We start from the raw sequence: 27870 nt of genomic DNA, 5'->3' as shown, positions 1-27870 counted from the left end.
TACGCTGACATAGAAACAAATTTTATTGTACATTTGTTAAAATAGTGTAAACTTACACATACTTCCCACATAACCTCAATTCCTCATCTATTCTCTTGTAGAGATATGGTAGTCAGTGGGAAAGACGCTTAAAAAGCTAAGCTGACAAGACCTATATTTGTAACTTTTATACATTGGCCTTTGACTATCTGGAATAGTATTAAATAGCTGTTTACCGTTATGTCCTCAAAATCATACCAAATGTTTAAAATGCAGTCTAATGCTACTTTTTACAACCCAAGAAGATAGCTATTATTATCCTTATCTTGAATAAGATCCTGTGTTTGAATTCAATTCTGTAGGGTTAGAGACTCATCCCAGCACGTGCTAGGTCTTTTAATAATTCCACCACGCTTTCTTTCACTGTTTAGTGACTATTCCTTTTTGCTCCATTACACAGCTGCTGAACCACAACGAGTAGGGCCCAAGAAAATTTTTAAAGCACCTTAGGTAATTGTAATGAAAATGGCCCACAATGCAGGTTTGGGAACTGCGTTAGATCATCTGAATATTTCTCATCAGGCTTCTGATAGATGCTTGATAGCACATTTTGAGACTATACTTTCTGATAACAAGCAGTATTGTATAAAGAGCTGAAAGACCTAGTTGAATTTGAGCACTGTTACTTACTAGTGCTACCTCTTCTCTTATAAGGCACTTGACCCTGCTGAGCCTCAATTTTCCCATATATAAAATGATCATTGTAAGCACTCAGCATCAGGCCCGGCACATGATATGCACTCAATAAATACTACCTACTAATTTTGAAGATGAAGGCCCAGAATATACTAACTATATTGTCAGTTAAGAGTTGCCTTACAACCCTGGCTACTAAATTGTCTGGTTCACATGCCATTATAAAGGGACTTTACTTTCCCATTCCCATGATGAATCTCAGGTTACACGGCTGAGGAAAATGTTGACATCGTTATTCTGTATTTGCATTAAATACCGTTTAAAAGTTGTTTTTATCATACTTATATCTCACATTATTAGCTTAAAAATTCAGAAGGATGTTATAAAGTTGTTAAACACGTTGTTTAAGCAAATATTAGTAAAACTTTCTCTCTTGCTCTTCTGGGATCAAGATTTGTAATATTTAAGCCAAAACTGTCAGCATGTGAGGCCAAGTTACCAAAGTGCTTTGACTTAAAAGCAATGTTATTTTAAACTATTAGTTTAGATAGTATCTTGTCAGTTAAAAAAAAAAGTCCCTTTTGCAGTTAATTGCCCTTTCCAAATAACTTTAATGAAAATATCTTGCCAAGAAACATCTCTTTGATTCATTAAACTGGGTTTAGATTGTGCCTGAGTCACAAAGCACAGAGGTAATTACAGGTTGAAATTGATTTGAGCCTCTTTATAAATAAGAACTGATTATAGAATAAATGTCTCATTAAATATAAAATCTTGACACTGTATATTAATTACGTTACTACTCATGGTTGTGGCTCCCTTACAATTCTCATGCAAAAATAAATACAATTTTAATCGGTCGTGAGAAAAAAGTCCACCACGTGCTTGTATCCAGGAATAAAGAATTACATAGATCATCTGGCATATTATCATCACATCCTCCGTAACTATTCATAAAAACAATAATTCACATTTTGGGAATGCTTTTTCCCACATCAATCAGGAAAATACAGCTTTATAAGGTGTTTCAGATTGCAAGAATACATCACATTAGAAATCCATTATCATGAGGGACAGGACTGGTTTTTATTTACTTGTTTATGTGTAATGTGTTGATATGCCAAATATTTTGAGAAAAGATCTGACTCTGGACTTCATTTGTACTGTTAGAATGCATTTTTCTTAGCAACTGAATGATGTGTATTCTTATTTAATTTTTGGAATTACTTTACCAATTCAAAATGCCATATACTAAAATATTTCATTCACAGTCCCTAAATTTGCCTGTTTGCCTTACCCACTTTCCATCATTTTATTAATAAATTGATTATAAAACATTATACTACAAAAGCCAAATACTTATGAATAGCCAATACTAGCTAACTTCTCTAATTCTCCCAGAGACAGCCCTTAACATCAACCAAATAATTCTAGAGAATAGTGCTTCTCCCCTTACAAGGCTGATTTGAGTGAAGATACTTTCCTCCCCCAAAAAGCTATTATGTTTAATAAGTATGAAGTTTAAAATCTTTTAAAATATGAATGAAACCCACCTCTAAACTCTCTATAAGGATCTATTCCAGAATTTATACAAATTGTTCATTTTTTCTTATTGAGCTTGTATTAAGCCAAGGGTCAGCAACTATGCCTTCAAGCCCAATCCAGCCCCCACCTCCATTTTTATAAATGAAGTTTTACTGGAAGACAGCCACTATTCATTTATGTATTATCTATGGTCATTTGCATGCCACAGTAGCAGAGGTGAGTAGCTGTGACAGAGACCATATGGCCTTCAAAGCCTCAAAGACTTACTATCTGGATCTTCATAGAAAAAGTTTGCCAACTACTATTTTTAAGCACTTTCATAAAAACAAAACAAATAAACTATTTAAATTTGTTTCAATTACAAGGATGTAAATATTTTTCTATGTTCTTCTCATCACAAAGATACACACTTGGGCCTCTACATGAGTTGATCAGAAATTTTATGGACTAGCCTGAATATCTAAACACTACTTACAACATTGTTTCTATCAATTATTTAAAAAACTGAGTTGACGTCTTCTGAAATCAGGTTTATGGATAATGAATTATGGAAAATTGCTGACAATAATAGCTAGCACTACTTCAATATAAACTTAGAGCTTATTTACTCACATTTATAAACTTTAATATTAGAAATTCTCCAATTCTTAAAAATTAAAAATTGAAGACTACATGGAATCAATTTTTTTCAGATAATATACTGTCTGTAAAATTCAACATTAATGTGTTCATATTACTTTCATACCTAACCAATTGGGCATCAAGAGACTTTACCAATCATCTCTGTCAATTCTACCATTCCTAGTCATTCTTAATATTCAAGTTGGAATTTTGGGCCAATCTATTAAAACCTTGTTAGCATTTTTGCTTTTCTCAAGCAAACACATTTTTACCTACCCACACCTCTCAGTGCTAGGGAGCAACTTTTAGAAGCACTAGCAAACTACCACCAGTGGAATCGGATAAATGCCAATGATTCAGATAACTCCAGTAAAGATTTACCTTCCTGTGATTTTCCTAAATATCAGGGAAAGAAAACACATATATCCTGTACTACTGTTACTTGAATGCCTGATTTATATAGCACACTAATTTCTCTTTTCCACTAGTTTCCATAAATACTAAAGTATCAAAAAGTACTATTTTTTTCTAAAAGTTTTCAAAATGCCCATTATATTTTCACACTATTTAATAAAAAAAAGAAACCAAGCTACCAAACTTATATTTAGGCCAAAAAAAAAGGTTTTTTTCAATAAAATGTAGAAATATTTTAATTTACATATTACAAGGAATCAATAAGGAGTCAAAATCCAGTTACACATTCATAAAAATTCCATATATAATCCTCAGAATAATCAGTTTCTGTACAAAGATTTACAGATGTCCAAGTATGTAGTTTTTCCTCAGTGTGCTACAGAATTTAAAGGTTCTGCTCGAATATTCCCCAAATCAAGTGCAGAATCGGTTTCTTCATCGATTTCTCCAATGACTGCACTAAAAAAGTCAGAGTTAAAACAATCACATTTCTGAAATAAATTTACATGTGTTTCAAAAATCTTACTAATCAAATCAAAGCACTGAGTACTATTCTTCCAAAACGTAAAACTGAGAGAGCACAGTAAAAAGAACTAATTAAGGTAAAAAGCAAACAACATTGGCATGAGTCAGTGAACTGCACATTTAAGTCACAAAACTCAAGAAATAATTTGAAGGCACATTATTACAGGAACCAATATTAAAGGACACATTGTACATAGTGATTGTATCATGAATCTTTAAAGGAAACAGACACACAAGGATAGACACAGTAAAAAACCCTCAAACTTCCAAACCATATTTCAATTCAATTCTAGGACTGTATTAAAAATAAATTTCACAAAATCACTCCTAAAATAATTAGCAAGTAAAAGTATCAATCATTTGAGTAACTTTGATGAATTAAATCAATGATATAGATAACAGCTATCAGATTGTTTTCCTAAGCTTTCAGTTAAATCCAAAGCCAGTTCTTCATATACAAAAATAATAGGAACACGTACTTTGGTATCTAACAAATCATTTTTGATGTGATTGGCTCAGGTTAAAGCTAGAAAATTTTTTCTTGTTCAACACTAACATAGTATCTATAACTTTAAATTCATTAATACCATGCTAGATAACCAACCCATAGCCCTCCAACTGGAAATATTCAATATTATCACTCAGATCACAAGATGTCTATGAAATATTATTTTTAAAAAATATTAGTTGGGTTTACATTTGTTTGGTTTTAATGAGAGTAAATTTTTTTTTGAGATAGAGTTTCGCTCTTGTTGCACAGGCTGGAGTGCAGTGGCATGATCTCGACTCACTCCAACCTCCACTTATCAGGTTCAAGCGATTCTCATGCTTCAGCCTCCCGAGTAGCTGGGATTACAGGCACATGCCACCACACCCGGCTAATTTTTGTATTTTTAGTAGAGATAGGGTTTCACCACGTTGGCTAGGCAGGTCTCGAACTCCTGACCCCTGGTAATTCGCCAGCCTCAGCTTCCCAAAGTGCTGGGACTACAGGTGTGAGCCACTGTGCCCGGCCAAATTCTAAAGACGAATACTAGTAATAAGGGATTTGCCAAATTTTGCTTTAAAGTATATAAAGTCTTAAATCATCTAATAAATGAAAAATATCAAACTCTGGCAGAATGAATTAAGTTTTCTCAAACTAAAGGCCTCAATTCCACTCTTAAATATTCTTAAATTTTAAATGATAATATTCAGTATAATTTAAAATCCCTATGGTAAGCAGGGGAATGCTGATACATTTTTAAAAACCAGCTCTCTGGAAAAAAAGCGGGAGCCTGATTTGCAGCGTTTACTAATATCCATTCTGCAAACACTCCCACCATGGCCAATTTCAACCTACTAACAAGACATCAATTAACTAGCTTGTAAAATTCCTTAAAATATAACAATCTGCTTCATGAGCCAGTAGAAGCTGGCTCTAGCACACGACTTTTTTCACTGAAGTTCAAGAAAAAAAAATTGTTTTAAGTAGGAGAAACCTTAAAATCAATTACTATGCACAGCTCCAATATAAACAGTGTTGTTCTGATCCAGAGACCTGGGCCCTATCTGCTCTGCCTCTCTCTCATTACTTACAGCTCACCTTGAACTTCACCTAAAAGTCATCTCTAAAATATTTTATAAACTCTTGATTTTTGATTACAGATCAAATTATTTATTCATCTAAAGGTGATGCTAACATAAACAACTTAAATGAGTAAATTATTCCTGCACTTTTTAAGTTATTCCAGGGGACAGTTAGTCCCCTAGAATTTGTTAATGTATCTAGCTTAAAATTGCGAATGTATCTTTTGCTTCTTTCCAACTATATTTTGATTCAGTGTAGTACTCACTAGAAAATTGATTTGGCATTCTTCTAGCCTCTATAACTATACTAATACTGGCCACATATAACTACTAAAATTAATTACAATTAAATAAAATTTAAAATTCAGTTCCTCTGTCACATCAGCCACTTTTCTTTTTTTTTTCAAGATGGAGTTTCACTCTTTTTGCCCAGGCTGGAGTGCAAAGGCGCGACCTCGGCTCACTGCAACCTCCGTCTACCAAGTTCAAGAAATTCTTCTGCCTCACCCTCCCAAGTAGCTGGGATTACAGGCATGCACCACCACACCAGGCTAATTTTTGTATTTTAAGGAGAGACGGGGTTTCACTATGCTGGCCAGGCTGGTCTTGAACTCCTGGGCTCAGGTGATCCACCCACCTTGGCCTCTCAAAGTGCTGAGATTATAGGCATGAGCCATGGCACGCGAACCACATCAGCCACTTTTCTTTTCTTTTTTAGTTTTTGGGACAGAGTTTTGCTCTTGTTGCCCAGGCTGGAGTACAGTGCTGCGATCTCGGCTCACTGCAACCTCGGCTCACTGCAACCTCTGCCTCCCAGGTGAATTCTCCTGACTCAGCCTCCCGAGTAGCTGGGATTACAGGCTTGCGCCACCACGCCTGGCTAATTTTTATATTTTTAGTAAAGACGCGGTTTCACCATGTTGGCCAAGCTGGTCTCGAACTCCTGACCTCAAGTGACCCACCCGCCTCCGCCTCCCAAAGTGCTGGGATTACATGCTTGAACCACTGTGCCCGGCCTTTTTTTTTTTTGAGATGGTGTCTCAATCTGTCACCCAGGCTGGAGTGCAGTAGCGTGATCTCGGCTCACTCCAACCTCCACCTCCTGGGTTCAAGTGATTCTCCCACTTCAGCCTCCCAAGTAGCTGGAACTACAGGTGCACGCCACCAAGCCTGGCTAATTTTTGTATTTTTAGTAGAGACAGGGTTTTGCCATGTTGGCGAGGCTGGTCTTGAACTCCTGACCTGATCCACTTGCCTCGGACTCCCAAAGTGCTGGGATTACAGGCACCATGCCCAGCCAATTACTCTTAAACTTTTATATCTGTCTGTCCCAAGTAAATTGAGGCCACAGGGACATCTTCAGTGTGTCAATGATACTAAAAATTTAAAAGAAAATGAATAACGAGTAAGTACTTATTTATAAATACACCTATGTTATTGAGCATGAATGAATATTGTTCAAATCAGAGATTTCAAAACATTTTTCAAACTTTGGCCTTGGACTCTAGAAATATGGTCCTCTAAAATTCTGGGTATTTGTAAGAACATTTTAAGAAGCCTCTCTAATGAAGTATTTAATATAAGGCAGAGCCCTTTCTGGACTCTACCCAGGCTACTTAACTAGTAGAAAAATAGGCAAATCTCAGGCAAAAGTTTAATTTGTAGAGAGACAGCTTTGGTTGAAACCTAAAGAAGTGTTGACATAAAATGTATAGATATGCCTTACTTTACGCAAACATAAGAAAAGGTATATTTACGAAAGAAATGAATGCAAGATTCTATTAACTATGTATGGACAATATAGTAGGGTATCTTGGGGAAAACCTCCACAAAGTAAGGCAGTATCATTTATCATTTTAACAGATATATTTTACTTACACGTTGTCACCTCTTACAATGTATAATCCTAGTACCACTTGCTCTACCCCCTGTGAAGAGCTGAATACTCGTTCATGGCTTTCATCCAAAATCAAATTAATGGTCTGGTCAAAACCTTTCAGTGTTCCCTGTAAAGAAAATATTCAGGAGAAAAAGAGAAATATTCTGCTTTACCTGAAAGTGTAAATTTAGCCTCACAGTCATTTTAGTTGCCAGGTATTCCAATACAAGTACCTATACGATGGCAAATAAAATGCCTTTTTTATAACCAACAGTATTTGAGGGTACACAATTTACCTCTTGGTTATTTGGCTGGGGTGGGGGGACCTGCACCACACATCTCACTCATATGCAGAGTTGACGGCAGTTACAAAGGACACCTGTGTACTAATGTGAGTATCTCCAAGTAAGTAGCATAAAAGCTTACGTAGACCAGCAGCTAAAGGTATAAACTAAAACAAAGGAGATTTAAGGGAAAATGATAGGCAAATATACATAAATAAGGAAGAACCATACATACCAACTACAGCAATGTAATAGTATCACTATAGGCTATATGCCAGCACTAGGCAGTGTGCTAAACACACCGTACACATTATCTCAACTCATCTCTACCCTTTGATTTAATACTATAATTAGCCCCATTTCAAAGAAGAAACTGAGGCACAGAATGGTGTGTCTTATGGTCACATGGGTAGTAAGTGGCAGAGCCAGTAGATGAACCACAAAAGTCTAGCTCCTGAGCCAGACCACTAAACCGTAACATCCACAAAAGTCTAGCTCCTGAGCCAGACCACTAAACCATAACATTCTATACTATTATACACAAGTAAATATAATTTGCCATTTTTCAGATTCAAATCAGTCCCATAAATATACTAAAAATTTAACTAGTAGTTACATGTAACACCTAATCAGTACATACTAGTTACCAGTGTTCTGTGTCTCACATGTATTGTTTAATGTGTATCATATGGGTTTATTGTTTAATTCTCCCAGTAAGGTAGATACAAATGTGACTATACTAATTAAAACCAGAGCTTGAAGGAAATAATCAGGGAGAGTTTTATGAAAGCTTAGTATTGAATAAAAGAAGACATGGGTCTAGCATAACAGAGTAACTCACATGGTATTCAAGTTTCTAAAGAAATATCAACTAACATTGGTTTTGATGGTTAAATCTCTCAAGCTCTTAAACTGTTTTATCTTCTGAAAGTCAAAATATATAAAATGAGAATGAAATAAAAAGAGAATGAAATAAAATGAGAATGAAATCTATAACTTGGAAGAGAAACAAAATATGGAGTATTTATTGAACTAGTTAGCAAATGGTTGTTATCATAAACACCCATTCATAACTTCTTGACTTCATTTTACACATTATCCCATCAAATAAATTATGTGTCAAAGAAATACAGAACTACTGAACTTTAGAACTTAAGATGCTCTTTCTATATCACTTTCCTTCTTCTTTAAAATTAAAAATAATTTCCCAGTTTATTATCTACCCTGTTAACAAAAATAAGAAAATTTAAACTTAAGGTTTTCACCAAATTTAAAAAAAATGCAAATATCTATTAATAGCAATAGGCTTCCTGAAGTGTTGAGATTAAAATATGTCTAACTGTCCATATTTGAAAAAATACAATGTGAGGTGCCTAAGCAAACATCATTGCTTCCTTAAGAAAGAAGCCAGGCAACTGGCCTTGGCTTTGATGTCAAACCAAATTTAAATCCCAGTTTGGTTCTGTCACTTGCTACCCTTGCGACTCTGAGAAAGTGAGTCACCTTCTCTGAACTTGTTTCCTAATCTAGAATACAGGGGTACTTATTCTTCACAAGGTTGTATTGTACATTAAATAATGTAACACATATGCACCTGGCACATGATATAAATTTAGTAAATGTCAAAGCTAGAACTTTGACTAATAATAGTCACTAAGGACCCAGTGAAAAAAAAAATCACAAGGCTTAAAAAGAAAAGGAACAAAAGCAAAACTGAAGAATGGAAAAATAAGGGATCAAATTATTTTAAGAAACTAGGTAAGGTTAGAAAATAGAGAAAGTTTAGTAGCCTTAAAATTCTTTTGAAAGCATTCAGAGTATGAATTATAAGTGAAGAAATAATCAAGTACCCAAAAATCTTGAGATGAATTCCTCAGATCAAATTCCAAATACAAGTATCACCATAGGAACGTTTTATCTTAGTTATATGACATGAATTAGCAAGGGAGAAACAACTTCAAGGAACAAGCCAATTTTACATATATATGTATATACATAGAAAGTCAATCATCATAATGTGTCCTACAGAAGACATGTCACACAACCTAAAAACAATATTAAGATTGTATACAAGCCTTAAATGTTGATATCTAGATATTAATAGTATCTAAATCATTAAAAAGTTACTAAGTATATGCAAAATTTCAAAAAATTCTGATTCATGTGGTGCTGAATGGGGAAGGAAATAAAAATGGAAGAAGAAAAGTAAATTTAATAAAGGTCTACAGACCAGGAGCTCTCTGAGGGCAGAATCTATTATTCTAGCTCCTAGAAGCCTTGTAGGTAACACACAATGTTTATTAGTGAGGAAAACGTGGATCGACAGCAAAGTGATAAAGAGCTGAATTATAATAAAATTGCACTACCGGTGTAATGTCCTGTCTAGGCATTAGAGATTAGAGGTTTCACATAAAACTTGCAAGCAATAAACCTACAGGAAAGCAGAGAATGAAAATTCCGAAGACTTACCACAATCATTCTCCCATCTGATGTAATAACGGCAACAGTTCCTGATAACTGAATCAAAGAAAGTGTTTCTTAGGAAATGCAAACTGAAAACAGACTCTGGCAAGGTAATGATTTGAATTTTTAGAAGAAATATGACAACTAGGTAAAAGTATTCAACACAGCCACTAAGTTCACTACATCAAAACGTTAAAAGTTTTTTGGACGCCAAGGCAGGAGGATCACTTGAGGTGAGACTAGCTTGGGCAACACAGCGTTTTTTAGGCTACTCGCCAAGGCAGGAGGATCACTTGAGGTGAGACTAGCTTGGGCAACACAGCGATACCCCCATCTCTATTACCCTGGCCTGGTGACCTATAGTCCCAGCTACTCAGGAGGCAGAGGCAGAGGCAGGAGGATCACTTGAGGTGAGACTAGCTTGGGCAACACAGCGATACCCCCATCTCTATTACCCTGGCCTGGTGACCTATAGTCCCAGCTACTCAGGAGGCAAAGGCAGAGGCAGGAGGATCGCTTGAGGTGAGACTAGCTTGGGCAACACAGCGATACCCCCATCTCTATTACCCTGGCCTGGTGACCTATAGTCCCAGCTACTCAGGAGGCAGAGGCAGAGGCAGGAGGATCGCTTGGGCTCAGGAGTTCAAGGTTGCATTGAGCCATGATCAAGCCACTGCACTCCAGCCTGGGCAACAGAGTGAGACCCTCGACTCAAAAAAAGAAAAAAGAAAAAAAAACTTAAAAAAAGCTTCTGTCTTTGTCTTTGTGATAATTACATGATTAAAAAAGGGAAAAAATAGAAAAAGAAAAGCTCTTTCTGTATGTGATCGGTGTATCCTATCTCAAAATATCCTGGATTTTTGACACTTTTCTACTCGGAATGTTACCAATCTATTTCGGGCAGGATATTTCGTTTCTTAGGCCTGTTTATTTCTAAAATGAAAATTGGATGAGTACTAAATTAATCGATGTTGGACGATCTTCCAGCATGTTAAAAAACTGTCTTCCAGGACAGGCTTCTGTAATTCAAAAGTAAAGAAACTATATAAGCAGCGTCACAGGGTACCAATAACGCATCATTAAAAGCATTTGGTATTTAATTTTTGTCACCCAGTTTGTACCTGAGCTTAACGTAGTGTTTTTGTCCTGAGACTTTAAAACGGTAACACTTGTAAAGTCTATTTTAAGACTTCCCATGGGGTTGTTACTTGCTCCTCACTATAATCCATTACAACAGCAAGCATTTTTTTCATTCTACCAACAAGTTGGGACTTCAAGTGGCAAAGGGACAGAAACAGTCTGCGAACCATCGTTAAACTTTTTGCTATCCTCGAACGAGCAAATCATGTGAATAAAACAAGTACACAGATTTGCAAAACTGTTGTCGCCGCCAGGACGACTGTTCATCTTATTCACAAACTTTACCACTTATGCCATAGGGAAATAGTAAGGAACTTCAACACTTATGCCATGGGGAAATAGGAAATCAAGGGCGTATATTAGAATAATCACAGTGGGTTTTTATTTGGCTTTTACAGGCAAAATGGAAAGGACCCCTGGCCCCGCAGCAGCAGCAAGGCTCGAGGCGCCGCCGGCGAACTCTGGGTCGTTCCGGGGCCCTCATCTCCTCGCCCGCCCCCAGGATCCCGCCGCGGCCGGGCCTCCCAACCTCCCACCGATCCCCGACCGGCGGCCTCTCCGCGACCCCGGCTCACGCCCGAGGCGGCCAGCTTGAGGATACGGTTGATGTAGTTCTCCAAAGCGGACGTCATGCTGTTCGGCCCGGCAGTTCCGGCTAACGCAGCGGTGCCGGCAACAAGCAGAACTGAAAGGGCGCGCCAGAACCCGGCAGCGGCTCGCGCCTGCGGCCCGCAGCAAATATCGTGAGAGTTGCTGCTCCGCAGCCCTGCGAGTCGGAAATTGGGACAAACTGGCCAACCAAACAGAAGCCGCACAGCGGTTACGAGAGAGTGCGCGTGCGCAGTATGTTTTCGCTGTAATTCTAGGCCGTGTTCCGGAAACCGCGTAAGACAAAAGCGAACGAGAGGCGGAAAAAAGGAAGACGCTTCCTGAAGGTGGGGTATGAGACAAGTTGGGGGAGACTGGGTTTCCAATCCAAGTAAAAGGCAGTGTGGTGGAAGTTAACAAGAGAAAATGTTGAGACGAGGTACAGCAGGCAGGAAGAAACGAAATAAGGTGTTTTTATTAGGAGTGAAGGAGAGAGACGAGTGCTAGTTGTGTGAAATGCAGGTGCGGGTAGTTGAATCCCTAGTTTTCTGCAGCAGAAGCCGAAAATAACACTAAAAATAAGTTCAGTTGTCCGGGACAGAGTTGCGCACGTTATAACCACACGGTGTATGCCTCTTAAGAACTCAACAGTGAAATACACTTTCGTATGTTCTGCTTTTGTCTCTAAAAGTGTTCCAAAATGGAGGTGTTTTTACTTTTTAAAGAAACTAAGTGCAAATAGGCAAAGGTGTGTGACCATCCCTTAGAAAACGAATGTCCACGCTTCTGCCACGCCAGGATGGTCTACCTTTCTCCAGGGTGAAATTAGTAAGTAAAAGGCTGCCGCAGCACCGAGAAAGGACTGATGCAGGAAGGCACCAAACTTGATTCTAATCTTGGCTCTGCTAACAAATTGGTGCCATTGCACAGGTCACTTCAATTCTTCTGGGCCTCAGTTTCCTTAGATAGTGCCATAGGTATCATTTCAGATATTTCTCAATGTGATACTGTTCCCACTTTATTTACTGTTGCCCTAACTTGAGAGAGCTTGAAGTTAGAAAGAGATTTATACACAAAACACCAGCAGGAGCGATTTCCCTTTTTTGCAAACTATCTTTATAATTTCAGTTAAACATGTATTTTCTTAAGAATTGTGGCTTTGGAATAACTCTTGCAATGTCAGCAGTTTTCCTCGGAAAAGGAAGCATTTCTTAATTAGAGCATACCTACAAGATACTCCCAAATAGTTAATATTTTATATTCTGAAACTTATTCCGATCTGTTTGAAATCAAATGTAGTCAGGAATTAGATTGTGAATGTCTCATATTCTCAGGGTAACAAATGAAAGTGTCTTCCACAAATGAAAGAACAAAGATAATTGTGTGATTTGCAAATGTCAGGTGTTGAACCAAAACCCAAAGACTAATTAATGATTAACGACGTGTTAGGAGTTTTGTTAAAAAAAGAAATTGCTGGGCGTGTTGGTGTGTTCCTGTAATCCCAGCTACTCTGGAGGCTGAGGCAGGAGAATTGCTTCAACCCGGGAGGCGGAGGTTACAGTGAGCTGAGATCACGCCATTCCACTCCAGCCTGGGCGACAAGAGCGAAACTCCATCTCAAAAACAAAAAAAAAACTAACCTCTGTGTGATCTTATAAAAATGAGGCCGGGTGCAGTGGCTCACACCTGTAATCCCAGCACTTTGGGAGGCCGAAGCAGGCGGATCACAAGGTCAAGACATCAACACCATCCTGGCCAACATGGTGAAACCCCGTCTCTACTAAAATACAAAAATTAGCCGGCGTGGTGGCGGGCGCCTGTAGTCCCAGATACTAGGGAGGCTGAGGCAGGAGAACACTAGAACCTGGGAGGTGAAGGCTGCGGTGAGTCGAGATCGTGCCACTACGCTCCAGCCTGGGCAACAGAGCGATACTCCATCTCAAAAAAAAAAAAAAGAATACTCCCTACGGCTTTTCATCCCTTAGAGTGTGCTTTTGTAAGTCTACGGCCCTGTGTAGTTGTCATTAAATTAATATGCCAGATAAATAACAGATGAGCAGTGTTTATGGAGCATCACAAAATCTCTTTGGCTGGAAACTTTTTTAAATGTGTCTTAAAAGAGCTATATTTTCTGTAGTCTGTAAGGATCACAGATGTAGCGAGAAAGCCTATGGATAAATAAAAGTCCGTTTATTAAGACAAAATGAATTACATTTGGATGCAGACATCACATACGTGATTTATCTATATTAGCCATGTACCCTTGGGAGTGCATGAATGTAGAGAGCTTAGCATCTCATAAAGGAGAATTACATTAAAGCTCCAACAAGGGAAAACTGATACATATAAACCATATAAACATCTGACTACTAAAAAATTAAGAGTCAACAGTGAAACTTGCCCCTTAAGTCAAAATCTCTCAAAGTAATGCTCATTTAAATGACATTATATCACTGATAAAGTATCAACCAACGTATGCTTGTAATAGATAATTTTATTCCATTACTTCTGAATCTAAATCTTGAGCAGAAGACATTAACCTAAAGGATCAGACTTCTAGTAGAATCCGAGGAAACTGAATTTGCCCTTCTCTGAATAGTTTATGGAAAACTATCACAATAGCAATTTTTTAAAATAAAATAATATTTTTAACCTTATGTGATGAGAACTTTTATTTCCTTTTATGCGTTTATGCTTTACTTCCCTACAAGTTGCAAAGCTGTTAACCAATCAGTAGTATATATTGAATAGACCTAACTAGAGTTCTCCTAGGCAGAAAAGGACATAAGTAGATCATGCGTCTCTACTTACAAGGAAATTCCTGAATAGTTACAGACCTTTACTTATAAAAATGAAATAATTATTGCATGAAAAAAATGAATATTCCAAATTACAAATAAAGGTAATTGATAGTCTTCATTTAACACTGTAAATTACAAAGTGCTTTACTTTTTTCATTTAGGGTGATAAAGACAGGTAGATTTAACTCCATTACTTAAGGGATGGAAAAGATCAAATATAAGTGATTTGTTAATTGAGAAGCAGTTTAGGATCATTATTAAGAACACTGACTCATGAACTGCCTGAATTTTTATTTGTGTGACTTTGAGCATACTTAACCTTCTGTGCCTGTTTCCCCATCTGTAAAATGGGGAAAACTACACAAAACTACATGTAATTGTTGAGGAACTAAAAGTAATATTTGAAGAGCCTGATATATAATGAGTACTCACTGTTATTCAAGGACACAGACTATACCATAAATAACTTTTTTTTTTTTTTTAAGTCCCAAAGCTTATTCCAATATGGTGTTTTGTTCATGGCCATTTTTTATGATTGGAGAGATTCAGCTGTGCACATTTCAAGTGCTTAAGGAAGGGAAAGATGGATATGAGTTCAAATCTTAGAAGGTTTTACAAAACAGGTAAGACTTAAATCAGTGCTTGAGAAGAAGTGCAAATACACTTTAGGAAAATGACCTGACATTAATTTTTTTTTTTTTTTTTTTTTTTTTTTTTGAGATGGAGTCTCGTTTTGTTACCCAGGCTGGAGCACAGTGGTGCGATCTCGGCTCACTGCAACCTCTGCCTCCCGGGTTCAAGCGATTCTCCTGCCTCAGCCTCCCGAGTAGCTGGGATTACAGACATGCACCACCACGCCTGGCTAATTTTTGTATTTTTAGTAGAGACAGGGTTTCACCATGTTGGCCAGGCTGGTCTCAAAATCCCAACCTCAGGTGATCCGCCAACGTCGGCCTCCCAAAGTGCTGGGATTACAGGCGTGAATCATCACGCTTGGTCCTGACATTAATATTTAGCGGAGGTAAAAACTGAAGATAAAAAGGCCAGCAGGAGTTCAGGTATGCGTTTCTGATTTGTGGCAGTAAGAATGGAGAGGCATATTCTGTGCTCACAGAGGTTAATAAGTAATAAAAGAATGGAGAGGCAGAAAAAAATGTGATTTGAAGACAGAGCTTAAGAAAGGTGATGAGGCCAAACCCAGTGGCTCACATGTGTAATTTCAGCGCTATGGGAGCCTGAGGTAGGAAGATTGCTTGAGTCCAGGAGTTTGAGGCTAGCCTGGGCAAAATGGCAAAACCCTATCTCCACCAAAAAAAAAAAAAAAATTAGCTGAGCGTGGTGTCATGCACATGTAGTGCCAGCTACTTGGGAGGTTGAGGCAGGAAGATAGCTTGAGCCAGGGAGGTTGAGGCTGCAGAGAGCCATGTTGGAGCTACTGCCCTCCAGCTTGAGCAATAGAGTGAAACCCTATCTAAAAATGAAAAAGAAATGAGGCAGACAGCAAATCCTAGGTGGCATAGTAATGGCGGTTGGTGAATCAGGTTAGCAAGATTAGGGAGACACAGGAAAAGGCAAGACTGCTTGTTAACAAAGTAGATGGGGCCAATCTGTAGAACTGTGTAAACATGATACACTTTGTTCACTAGCCAATGGCGAGGCCACAGAACATACTGGTGATACTTACACGGGCATATACTTTACCTTAAAGATCTGGAGAACCAGTATATCTCAGGAGGCCCTCTGTTTCACCTCATAAAGGGCAGTATATGTTAATAAAATACTTGTGTATGCTTTTATGCATTCTTTATGATATTTTTGAAATTGATTTTTAATATTAAAATTTTTAGACCAGGTGCAGTGGCTCACACCTGTATTCCCAGCACTTTGGGAGGCCAAGGTGGGCAGATTGCTTGAGCCCAGGAGGTCAAGACCAACCTGGGAAACATGGGGAAAACCCATCTCTACTAAAAATACAAAAATTAGCTGCGCATGGTGGCCCACACCTGTATTCACAGCTACTTGAGAGTCTGCAGTGGGAGGATCACTTAAGCCCAGTGAGCTGTGATCGTGCTGCTGCACTCCAGCCTGGGCGACAGACTGAGACTGGTCTCAAAAAAAAGAGAAAAAAAATTTTTTTTTTTTTTACCAGCCATTTTTTACTCCCCAAATCCTGCTCTCCCTTTACATTATTTTTATTTTGGAAACTGGGCTGCTATAACAAAATATATTAGATTTGGTAATTTATAAACAACAGAAATTTATTTTTTACAGTTCTGGAGGCTGAGAAATCCAAGATCAAAGCAACAGTAGATTCTGTGTCTGATGAGGGCCTGTTCCTTGTAGATGACACTTTCTTGCTGCATCCTCACATGGCAGAAGGGGGCAAGGCAGCTCCGTTCAACCTCTTCAGTAAGGGCACTAATCCTGTTCATGAGGGCAAAGTCCTTATGACTTACTTCCCAAAAGACCCCATCTCTTAATGCTATCATATTGGATATTAGGTTCCAACACATGAATTTTGGAGGACACCAGTATCCAGACCACAGCAGAAGCCAAAAAATGACAAAACATTCTGGCTATAATATGCTGTGTATAATACATTCCTGAAAATCTTCACATTTTAAGAAAATGGCTCACTTAAAATAAGAGCCTAAGGAAAAAATAAGTCTGGGAAAGCCCTTTCAAACTCTGAAAAACTGAGCAGTGGTTCCCAAACTTTGCTACTTACTGATATGATCTTTAAAAACTGATAGCTGGCTCCCACACTCAAGACATTCTGAATTAAATGGAATGAGGTTCAGCTGGGCCTCAGTATTCTAAAACATCCATAGTTAACTAATACACAGCAAAGTCTGGCAACCACTGAACTGTAGTGTTAACAGACAATAACAACCGAAATGAAAATAGTGGTTCATTTAGAAGGATGTGTAAAGCTCCTAACAAATAAAGCAATGTTATATTAACTTAAATAGTTTTACCTTTTTAAAAAAGTTGAAGGTTGCTTAAGGAATGACAGTTTACAGAAGGGTAGACACTGATGAGTGATGGGAACAAGGGCCGGAGATCATCAAAAGTAGCAGATGGAGAAGGAGTTGCAAACTTTGCAGGAAATGTAGAGTTGCCAGAGATGGATGGCTCTGACTCATTTCTGAGGTCGCTTTTGCCCAAAGATGTGAGGGAGCTGCAAAATAAGCACTATCAAAATGAAGCATATGGCTGAACCAAGCCCAGGGAAGAATGGGGTCCCACACCGTGAAAGGTCATCATTTGAGTGCTATATTCCCCCAGGCCTGGTTCAATCACAAAACTAAGTGCAATACTTGTACTTCAGCTATTGTGTCTTTGTACTACAAAGCATTAAAGTGCTGTGAAAAATTATGTATGAACCAACTCACTTTCCTTATTATTCTAACATTACTCTCCTATTTAACAATCTCATGTGACCTCATGTGTACTATAAAAAACAGTACTCGGCTGGGTGTAGTGGCTCATGCCTTTCACCCCAGCACTTTGGGAGGCCAAGGCAGGAAGATAACTTGAGCTCAGGAGTTCCAGACCAGCCTGGGCAATGTGGTGAAATCCTGTCTCTACAAGAAATTAGCCAGGCATGATGATGCGCACCTGTAGTCCCAGCTACTCAGGAGGCTGAAATGGGAGGATTCCTTGAGACCAGGAGGCAAAGATTGCAGTAAGCCAAGATCTTCTTACTGCACTCCAGCCTAGGTAACAGAGCTAGACCCTGTCTCAAAAATAAAAAATAAAAAAGACAGTACTGTAGCATAACAGACTATGTTAGTATTCCACTGAGAATCTGGAGTTTAAATAACGTCATCCTGCCCGTTTTACTTATCTCCTTCTGTGGTTCATACTGTCATTTAGCAGCAAGTAATTCTTTAGGTAAGCAGTTCTTCCACCTCTGACTTTGCCCTAGAAGAGTACTTGAATTCGTACCCTTCAGCTTTATTTAAATAGCGCATACAGCATATGACTAATCCAAATGGAGCACCCACAGCTGATCATTTTTCAATATCTTTTTTTAAAAAATAAATTACCATGTATGTGTTATCACTATAGTGAACCAGATTAGGGAACTGTAAGCTGAGTACATTTGCTTTCTTTTTTATTGTTTTGCTTGGCTTTTAAAAATTGTCTTTAGCAGCTTGGATTGCAATACAGGTAAAATTATACTGTCATTTCCATTGAATTTTTGCATGCCAAAATTGGAAAATAATATTGATATCAGAAATTACTTAGGTCACTAGGATCTTCAGTCTGAATTCATTCCTTAATGTTATAATCCACACAGAAGGAATAGATTGATTTGGACTTCTTGCAGACATTGTATGGCAAGGTAGAGCAAAGCTAATTTATTGATTTTTTTTTTTTTTGGAGAAAAATACTGAGGTTAAGCAATGAGAGATGAATAATGTAAGAAGGTATAGAAATGTAAATGGAATAGTGAGAGTGAAGTATAAGAGTTACATTGACAAAAGCTAAACATAAATAACCTTGAGTGACCAATGGAAAGCAAATGCCTGAAATTACATTAAAACACATGGGGAGCGAATAAGGGTTGAAAATTACTTATTGGGTACAATGCTCACTACTCAGGTGATGGGTGCACTAAAAGCCCAGATTTCATATATGCATGTAAGAAAGCTGCACTTGTACCCTCTAAATATTAAAAAAAAAATTTAAATTAAAAACATGGGGCAGAAAAAATATCAAGGCTTTCCCTTATTTTTGATAAATTCTCGTTATATAAGTTTTGTTTCATTTTTGTAACAAATCAGAATGACTCTCCCACCTCCATCCTTTTTCTTTCAGACTATGGATCACAAATATTTACAGCTAAAAGGGAACCTAAGAATTTTCGAATTTACATTCTGTGTCATATGGATTAGGAAACTGAATCCCAAATAAGTTCAGTGACTCTTTTAGGGTTATATAGTAGAACCTACAATCAAGGCCTCCTGGATTCTAGTTCAGTGCTTCTTACAATAGTTAATAATAAAAGTAACTGTTCTACTCAAAGGACAAAATTTTGAGTTTATATGTACATATGATCAGCGCATATCCATGGATACATCATTGCTATTGTATGTAGAGTTTTTCAGAAATCAGAAGGAATATATATACCTTTGAGTCCGAATACTCAAAGGCAGGTTGACATTTTTCAGATGTCACTACCAATGGGAAGAATAGGAAAGGCAACTAGGATATTGTGGAAGGTAGAATAATCTCTCCTACCCCCCCAACCCCCAAAGATGTCCACATCCTAATCCCTGGGAACTGTGATTGTTACTTTACATGTCAAACAGCACTTTTCAAATGTGATTGAAGGTAAGGACCTTGAGATGGTGAGGTTATTCTGGATTACTCAGCTGGCCCCCTCTAATCATGAGTCCTTAAATGCGGAAGAGGGAATCAGAAGAGTGGGCCTGAGAGATGTGACGTGAAAAGACTTGTTCTGCTGTTGATGGGCTTTGAAGTTGGAGGAAGAGGGCCATGAGCCAAGAAATGTGGTTATCTTTAGAAGCTGAGAACAGCTCTTAGTTTATAGCCAGCAAGAAAACAGGGACCTTGGTCCTACAACAGCAAGAAACTGAATTCTGCCAAAATCTAAGTGAGCAGGAAATGGATTCTTCCCTACAGCCTACTTCTGGAGGCATACATTCTACTAACACCTTGATTTAAGTCCAGTCAGACCCATATCAGACTTACAGAACTGTAAGTTGATAAAGTTTTGTTGTTTTAAGCCACTAAGTTTGTGGCGATTTGTTATGGAAGGAATACAAAGTGATACAGATATGCAACCTCTTAATTTATTGTCTTCCTGGATAAAAGTAAAGTGTCTATACTGTACATAGGAGGTTTTGAACATTTTTTATTCATTCTAAACGACTTAAGTACTATTGCTCATGACCATCTTTTTCTGTGGCACAAAGTCTTTCTAAATTCTAAACTTCTGCCCAGAATTTCCTCTGTGGTGACATTAAGTAAAAGGTGAGTTTCTTCAAAGTATTATTTAATACATTTGTGTGTTTTTCTTATTATACTGTCATTCTTATAAAGTGGATGCTCCACTGTCATGACAAGTCGGAGTGGTACATGTTCAGTCTTTACATAAATTTTAAGTCATCTTCGTCAAGTACCTACTGTGTTCCACACCTCTGTTACTCCAGTGGTTTCTGCTGGTTTTTTCTCTAAGTTTTGTCTCTTGCCCGAACTCGTTTTGTTGGTAATTAACAGAGCCGGTCTTTAAACTTAGACAGTCAAGCTCCAATGTACTGCACTGCCATTGAGATTGTTGCCCAAGAAAAATTCACAGTAGTGTCAAGAAATAAAGAACATATATAGACAAAGGATCACTTAAGGTTATTCAGATTTGAATAGTTGTGACTGTTTCTTCAGATTCCTGGGCCTAACTCTTTACAAAGAGGAAGAGACAGATTCAACACTTTTCTGCCTCTGTGGCATTTTTTCCATTTCTTCAGTATTAAGTATCTGTACTATTACTGTTTTCTATAACAGGGGTTGGCAAACTACAAACCTTGGGGAAATCATTCTGTTAGTAAATGTTATTGGCACACAACCACAATCATTAATTTGTATATCATCTATGGCTGCTTTGAGGCTACAACAGCAGAGTTGAGTAATTGCAACAGACGCCCGCAAGACCTAAAATATTTATTATCAGGCTCTTTACAGAAAGTTTGCAGACCGCTGTTTTCTGATGTCAACAAATGAGATTTCCAGAGCTTTTATATTACCAATTTATCATTCTGACCGGCCTCATGTATTCTCATAATGCCCATTTTTGACTAGCTTTGAGATATGATTCTTCCATTTTTCTGAACTTGACCTCTTGCACTGAGAATAAAGCACTGAGAGAAACAGACATAACAAAACCTCAGAGGACTTCAGAGAAAGTCTGTATTGTTTCCTCCCTACCTACCATTCTACCTATTGTTTTTACAATTTCTGTCAAGAATATGCAGGAAAATAAATGAAAAATAACAACAAAAAGAATATGCAGGAACTTTTCCAAGTCTTTACCCCATGTGATAATAACTCACATAATGGAATTTTTCATGCATGTGGCATGATCAAAAATAATGGTCTGCATTTTAACGTATGCACCAGAAACTAAACTGAAAATCACCAACATGTCAAAATGATGCAGTGAATTGAAACAAAATCTCACCAGAGAGATTTTTTGAAAACAAGATAATTCTTATTAAAGACAGCTATTTGTTGGGGACATTAGTCATTGCTTTTTGGCTGCTTAACCTCAGTACTGTCTTTTTATTTCTTGAGAGTTCCCTATTTTACAAGTTTTGGTGATAGAGCTCAGTGTATCAGCCACCTTTTTTCTGATGTTTCTTGGAGTGAAAGAGGCCTAGGCTCTGCTTATGACTACCACAGATATTGAATTGAGGGCGGGTGCTGCAAAGCAGCAAATCCTGTAGAGAAACGACTCTGATGATCATACCAGTTGTAGCAAGAGCAAATTCATAAAGGAGCATGCCATTGATGCCTGTGGTGACATCCAGGGCACAGTGAGCAGTGCCACTGTGTATTGGGTCAGAAGCTTCAGTTTGATTGTTTGACAGTGGTGTTCAGAGGGTCCTGGCTTACCCAGCTTTACTCTGCATTTGGGACCTGCCACCCAGCTACCTAACCTCTGAATATTATTCTCCTTTTTAAAAGGATATTGAGTAGCTCACATAATTGTAAGACAATTATGAGCTATTTTTGCTCATATGGCTTCTAAATTTTAACTAAAAAAAATTTAAACCAAGACCCTTTTATGCATGTTTACTTTAAAATGCTAAATTTTTATGTACTAAGTTTATTAATTGCAAAGAATGGAACTTCTAGCACATAGTGTTTTGTTTATATGCTTTAAATATATCTTCATTAAAATTTTGTAGCTGCAAATTTAAGTCATATTTATGGTAGAGCCCATATCCTTATCAAACCCATTAGCTGACTTTATTTTTCTATTTAAGTAAATATGTTACCCTGCATCCTGTGAGTGCTGTTGGAGAGTCAGTCTACCATGAGCCCTGAAAAATCACTGCACATTCTTTCCGGGGATGCTGCTGGTGCAAAGCCCTGACTACTCCTTACCTAGGCAAGTTTTATGTCTCTTATAGGTATATTAGTATATAATAATATCCATTTCCCATTTCTCTCAAAATGACTTCACTGTGCTCCAGTGTACTTTCAGTTTTTGATATGTGCATCTCCGTGTTTGAAGGCATTTTCTGCACCCCTGTTCGTGTGTGGCAGGCTAGGAATTCTGGGGAATTAACACTCCCTCAGGGAGCAGTCTTCAGTCAGTGACTGAGTTTATAAATAACAGCCTCTTCATCAACAAGGTGGGATAATCCAGGTGCTATATCTGCTCATTCAACAGTAGCTGGCTTAATTGTGCACATTTTATTGACTCACTTCCTTTCCTTATAACCCTTCTCCACTGCCTTACTGGTTTTCCCTAAATAATCTACTTGCACTTAAATTCTTGCCCCAGGATCTGCTTTTGGGAGAACTCAAACTAAGATAGAGATCAGAAGTACTCTTCCTTTAAAAAGGTCTGTTTCTTGAGTTAGGAGCAGGAGTCTAGTCCCAGTCCTTGTCATCATTTGACTTCACCTGATTCTCTTTTATGTGAAGCAAAGGACAGGGTAGGGTTTCTCCCCATCTTCACACATCTGCACAAGCCTCCCTAAATATTCCTGAGTGGGCAGTCTTTGCTACCACCAAAGTTGGTCTAAAGTGGATTGTTTACTCAAAAACAAAATTCCTGTCTTTAGTAGACCATAGACTGTCTGCTGCACCAGACTTCAACTTGGCCCAATTATGTAGCAAGAAATGATACAAAGAAGTAACTTAGTTATCTGATTGTGGCACAGCTAACATTTATTTCATGGTGTTAGGACAGACTCTTGACTGCCGATTGCCACTTACCTCATCAAGCTAGAAATGGAAAAAGTAGAGTGAGCCCACATTTCAGAGCTGCTCTGACCTACTGATTCATTCCTCTGGGAGGGTGAGATCCCCACGCTCTGAGAGAACCTCCCGCTTGTTGCAGCCACGAATCTGTATTCTAATCTCATGTATATCATTTGCCTTGCTTGCGTACTGGTTCAAAGCAAGCCAAGGAGAGAGCACTGTTAGGTGAATGTGAGATGCCATTCTCACCCGTCCTCCAGCAATAACAACCTCTCTCTGTGGACTGGCATGGGTGGTCACCACCAAATAAACCTGAACATCCTGCAAGCATATTGGGCTCTTCAAGCAAACATTTGACAAATTTGATCTCACCTTCCTCCCCAACACCACAGTGATCTAGTTGTGGCTTTCAAGAAGCCTGAGCCAAACTCGCAGTGTGGTGATGTTAGTTAGTCATGGAGATGAAGGTATAAGCTACCCATGCCTTTTCCCTGGAGTAATTGGGCATGGGCTGGTGAACTTGCAAGGGCCTGGAGTTTATGGAATTTCACTCTTACCAATTTGGTAAAAAATAAAATTAAAAAGTATGTTTCCACAGAGCATCGTGGTGTGAGCCTGTGATCTCAGCTACTTGGGAGACTGAAATGAGAGATCACTTGAGTGCAGAAATTCGAGGCTATAGTGAGCTGTGATCACACTATTCCACTCTAGCCTGGGTGAGAGTGAATCCCTGTCTCCAAAGTAAATAATTAAAAGTGTGTTTTCATTTCTTATCTCAGAGAATCTTTGTGAAAATAGCTCTTCTTGCTTCTGTCGTAGCTAGCCCTTCTTTGCCTTCCCCAGAGTTTAGACGGAAGACCAGAAGACCCTGAGTGAAGAAAAAGATCTTCTTTGTAGTCTCTTTTCATTCCATACAAATGGATGACTATAAACACATTAGGCATTACCAGTCGATTTGCAGCAATCGACACAACTTTACCTTAAATTTTCCTCCCCCAGCATGCCTCTCCAAAGAAACTTACACAGAAAACCTCAGTAACGATAGCTGTTGCACTGGGCTTTAACCTTTTCTACTCACTCATTTAGAAATCTTTACTGAAAGTTTCACATGTTAAAAAATAGAACAATTATTTTCATAGAGAATATTGGAAATAAGTAAGACACATTTTCTTAAGACTTTTACCTTTTTCATGGAGTGTGTGTGTGTGTGTATACATACATGTCTGTTTGTATGTATATAACATTAACCACCATAGGAAAGCAGAAAGAAAATATGCAGTGGTGTGTATTGCCACACAGATACTGCTGGGAACAGTATCTCTCTTTGCACAGAAACTTTTCAGTTTCTCTGTGGGTGGTGTCTCTTGCCCCTTTCAGTTCCCAAGATAATTGGGTATCAAGAGGTCACTACTAGACAGAGAGCCTTATTTCCTGACCATCGTCAATTCTATAAACGATGGAGCAAAGTGCCAGATACTGAGACAATCATTGGCTCTCTGAAGCTAAATAAGATACTGTTCCTGCTTTTGAGGAGTTTAGGTTGTAATGATATCTTTTCTAAAATAAATAGAACTAGCTGAGGTGGTTCTCCCTGTATTGAGTTTGGGTTGGCAGGCAAGGAAATGGAGTTAGGCACAGTTGGCTCAACTTTCAATGGGTGCAAAATCTTAGATGAAAATGAGAATTGGAAGGATCCTGTTTTAGCATTAGTGAATTATTCCTTGTATCCAATAAGTAAAGTGATGGACAAAGGTCTGTCTGGGACTAATTAGGAGAGACAAAATAAATCCAATTTAGAAGGCTGATACAAAATTTCTAGATAGGTTTACGAATCAGTTGAATCAATGAATGTCTCCTCCTTCCTGAGATAGTGGAATAACTTGCCAACATTGATTTAGAGAGTTTATTGATGTCTCTTGGTCATTTCACTTCTTGACTGGCTCCCCTAATAGGCCATACCCTCCACTCAAGGCTCTGCAGTGGATTCTCATCTGCTGAGGGGCAGGTTCAAGCCCATGCTCAGGATGCCTCGATTATTTCATCCCGAATCATAACTCCCTAGTCTACCCCATTTGTTCAGAATTCTAGGAGAGCTACTCTACCCACATCGGACTCCAGGTGAATAAGAAATAAATGTTGTATAACAACAAATTTGGGAGTTTTAAAAAATAACAGTTAACTCTACACTAAGATTTTTTTTTTCATTTTGTAAATGAGGTTTAAATTCGAGTGAAGGTTGTAAATCATACATAATTTCTGTTTAAGTTTATTAGTGAAGTAATTCTGAGGCAGTTTCATGAGTGCAATTAACAAATATTTTATCCAGGAGAAGTTTTCCTGGAAGAACAGAAATACATTGGAAAGTTTTCAGAATATTTTATAAATATTTTGTGAAAGTTAGGTTGAAAACTTGAAGAAAGAGGGTATTGAATCCTAGTAAAAATCAGAGATCCCTGATTCTGCCATCCTCAGTATTTGGCCTCCATAGTCATTGAACAGAAGGAAGAGAGGACTTTGGAATCATATGAAGTAAAAGGCCTTGGTGTGGTTTTCGTCACTTTGGTCTACATCCCATCTTTTAGTACTGAATCACAATTCCCCAACTGAACTAATGAGAGGCCAATAAATACAGTCCACCTGTACACTCAGAAAGATGTGTGGAATTGGTAGACATCTAGCCGATTTGTTCTATGTTGTGTTAATAGAAATCATCTAGAACGAATGCTCTTGTAAAAAGGATACAGTGGTTAAAGGGTTTTGTTATAAAGAACTTTCTTAAGACCACACAAATAATGGCAAAACTAAACCAGAACTCAGACCTCCAGACCACAATACTTCCTCCAGTGTTCCAAATTACCTTCCTACATTGGCTGGGAGGCTTTTGGAAGGGACAAAAAACCTGAACCAAAGTGGATTATGAAAGAAAAAACTTGGAGAGTATGAGTTCATGTAACTGAATTGTGTACACACCGCTCTAATTTTAGGCTTTATAAAAGGGAGACTTAATTCATCAGTTCGTGTTGCCATCTGGACACTGAGTCCATTTTGATTCTTGTAGCTCTGTCTTCCTGCAGATGCTGGACTAGTTTTCATACTAGATCCCCTCATGGCAGCATTAAGGAACTTCACATTCTTCTCACACTGTTCATGGAAAGTTCCTGGAACTCCCACAGCAGCAAGGAAACTTCGCTTTTAGGAGTCCTTAGCACATCTGTAATGTTTTATTGGCCAAAATGTGATACATCTCCATTTCTGGATTAATCACTGTGGTCAAGTGCAAGATGCTTTGCAGGACTCAACCTGGGGATGAGGTCTGTCCACTCCATCCACATAGTCACTTTATACTGAGGCTGGGTAAGTACTCCTAAGGAAATCAGGTTTGTTTTGGTTGGAAAAAAAAATGGAAATGGATGCTGAGGTAACAGCCAACAAATATCTACTATTTTCTAAGATGTGTTTGAAACTAATGCAAAAAAGCTCTGAGATTAAGATATGTATGTAGCTCATCACTTTAATTGTATTTCCTGTATATAATATTTATGGTACCTAAACTGTTACTAAGATGTTTATTATTTTATTTAAAATTTGGTTGAGGTTTTCTATATCATCCTAAACCTAAGTTTGGAAATAAAGATTTAATGCTATATGACAGGTACAATTGCTATCCTTTAGTGAAAAGTCCTAAAAATCTTATGGTTGAGAATACAATATTTACTTTCTGGAATCTCTGCTCACAAACTTTCTGGACAAAGAGCATTATCCACAATCACTGCTAACTAAAAGGATAGAGAAACTTTTCTTAGGCTTTCCTCCAGGATTGTCTGTGCTTAATCAGCTCCCCTATATATTCTCAAATAGCCTCTGAAAATATACCCTTTGTCCCTTTTTCAACAAATCCCATAATTCTTTATTTTTTCTTCCTCATAGTTACTTTCAGACATTTACAATGTCTTAAGAGTGTTATACAAATTGAATAGAATGAATTGTGCAAAATAACGATATGTTGTAGGTCCAAAAGAACTGTATCTTTTTATGTCTGAGAAAAAGTTTTAAAATCAGCACCTACACAGCAATAAATGGTTTAATGATAGCCCTTTAAGTGCACCGTCAGAGCTCTTTTACAGAATTTTGTGAAAGACATACTAGATAATTTCCATGGAAATTGGTCTCATTTAAATGATACTATCCTAAGGAACATTTCATATAAACAACTCATATTTTCTTTAAGTTTATTTTAAAGGTTGAGCTGACAGTCACATCAGGATTTGATAAGTCAGAGCAGTGCTGATGTTATTACAAGGTAATACTTTTACAATCATCAGCAACAGGATAGGACTGCAGAACTGTAACAGACTTTGCATGAAAAAGTACAAAATAATATGTTTGAGCAGTTGTGATAATAAAT

General features: G+C 37.9%; 1 protein-coding gene and 1 long non-coding RNA gene across 4 annotated transcripts; one reads left to right on the top strand and one right to left on the bottom strand.

Annotated features, from left to right (window-relative positions):
• LSM8 (LSM8 homolog, U6 small nuclear RNA associated) lies at positions 1-11846 on the bottom strand. 3 transcript variants are annotated; one of them, XM_063667793.1, is made up of 5 exons: positions 11645-11761; positions 10933-10994; positions 9982-10029; positions 7228-7355; positions 1-3714 (listed from the first exon to the last, which is right to left on the bottom strand). In XM_063667793.1, the coding sequence occupies exons 1-5, from the start codon at positions 11745-11747 to the stop codon at positions 3624-3626; spliced, it is 432 nt and encodes a 143-aa protein (XP_063523863.1). In that variant the 5' UTR covers positions 11748-11761; the 3' UTR covers positions 1-3623. The 3 variants fall into 3 exon arrangements, with proteins under 3 accessions (XP_063523863.1, XP_054329888.1, XP_054350416.1); XM_054473913.2 differs by lacking the exon at positions 10933-10994 and having other exon boundaries at positions 11691-11814; XM_054494441.2 differs by lacking the exon at positions 10933-10994 and having other exon boundaries at positions 1267-3714; positions 9982-10022; positions 11717-11846.
• Positions 6073-27870, top strand: LOC134739885 (uncharacterized). Its single transcript, XR_010126976.1, has 3 exons — positions 6073-10208; positions 10274-12050; positions 19332-27870. It is a non-coding gene; the product is annotated as an uncharacterized LOC134739885 (long non-coding RNA).

The sequence above is a fragment of the Pongo pygmaeus genome, chromosome 6, assembly GCF_028885625.2.
Source record: "Pongo pygmaeus isolate AG05252 chromosome 6, NHGRI_mPonPyg2-v2.0_pri, whole genome shotgun sequence".
In the NCBI taxonomy this organism is placed as follows: Eukaryota; Metazoa; Chordata; class Mammalia; order Primates; family Hominidae; genus Pongo; species Pongo pygmaeus.
This window is presented reverse-complemented; position numbering and strand designations above follow the sequence as displayed.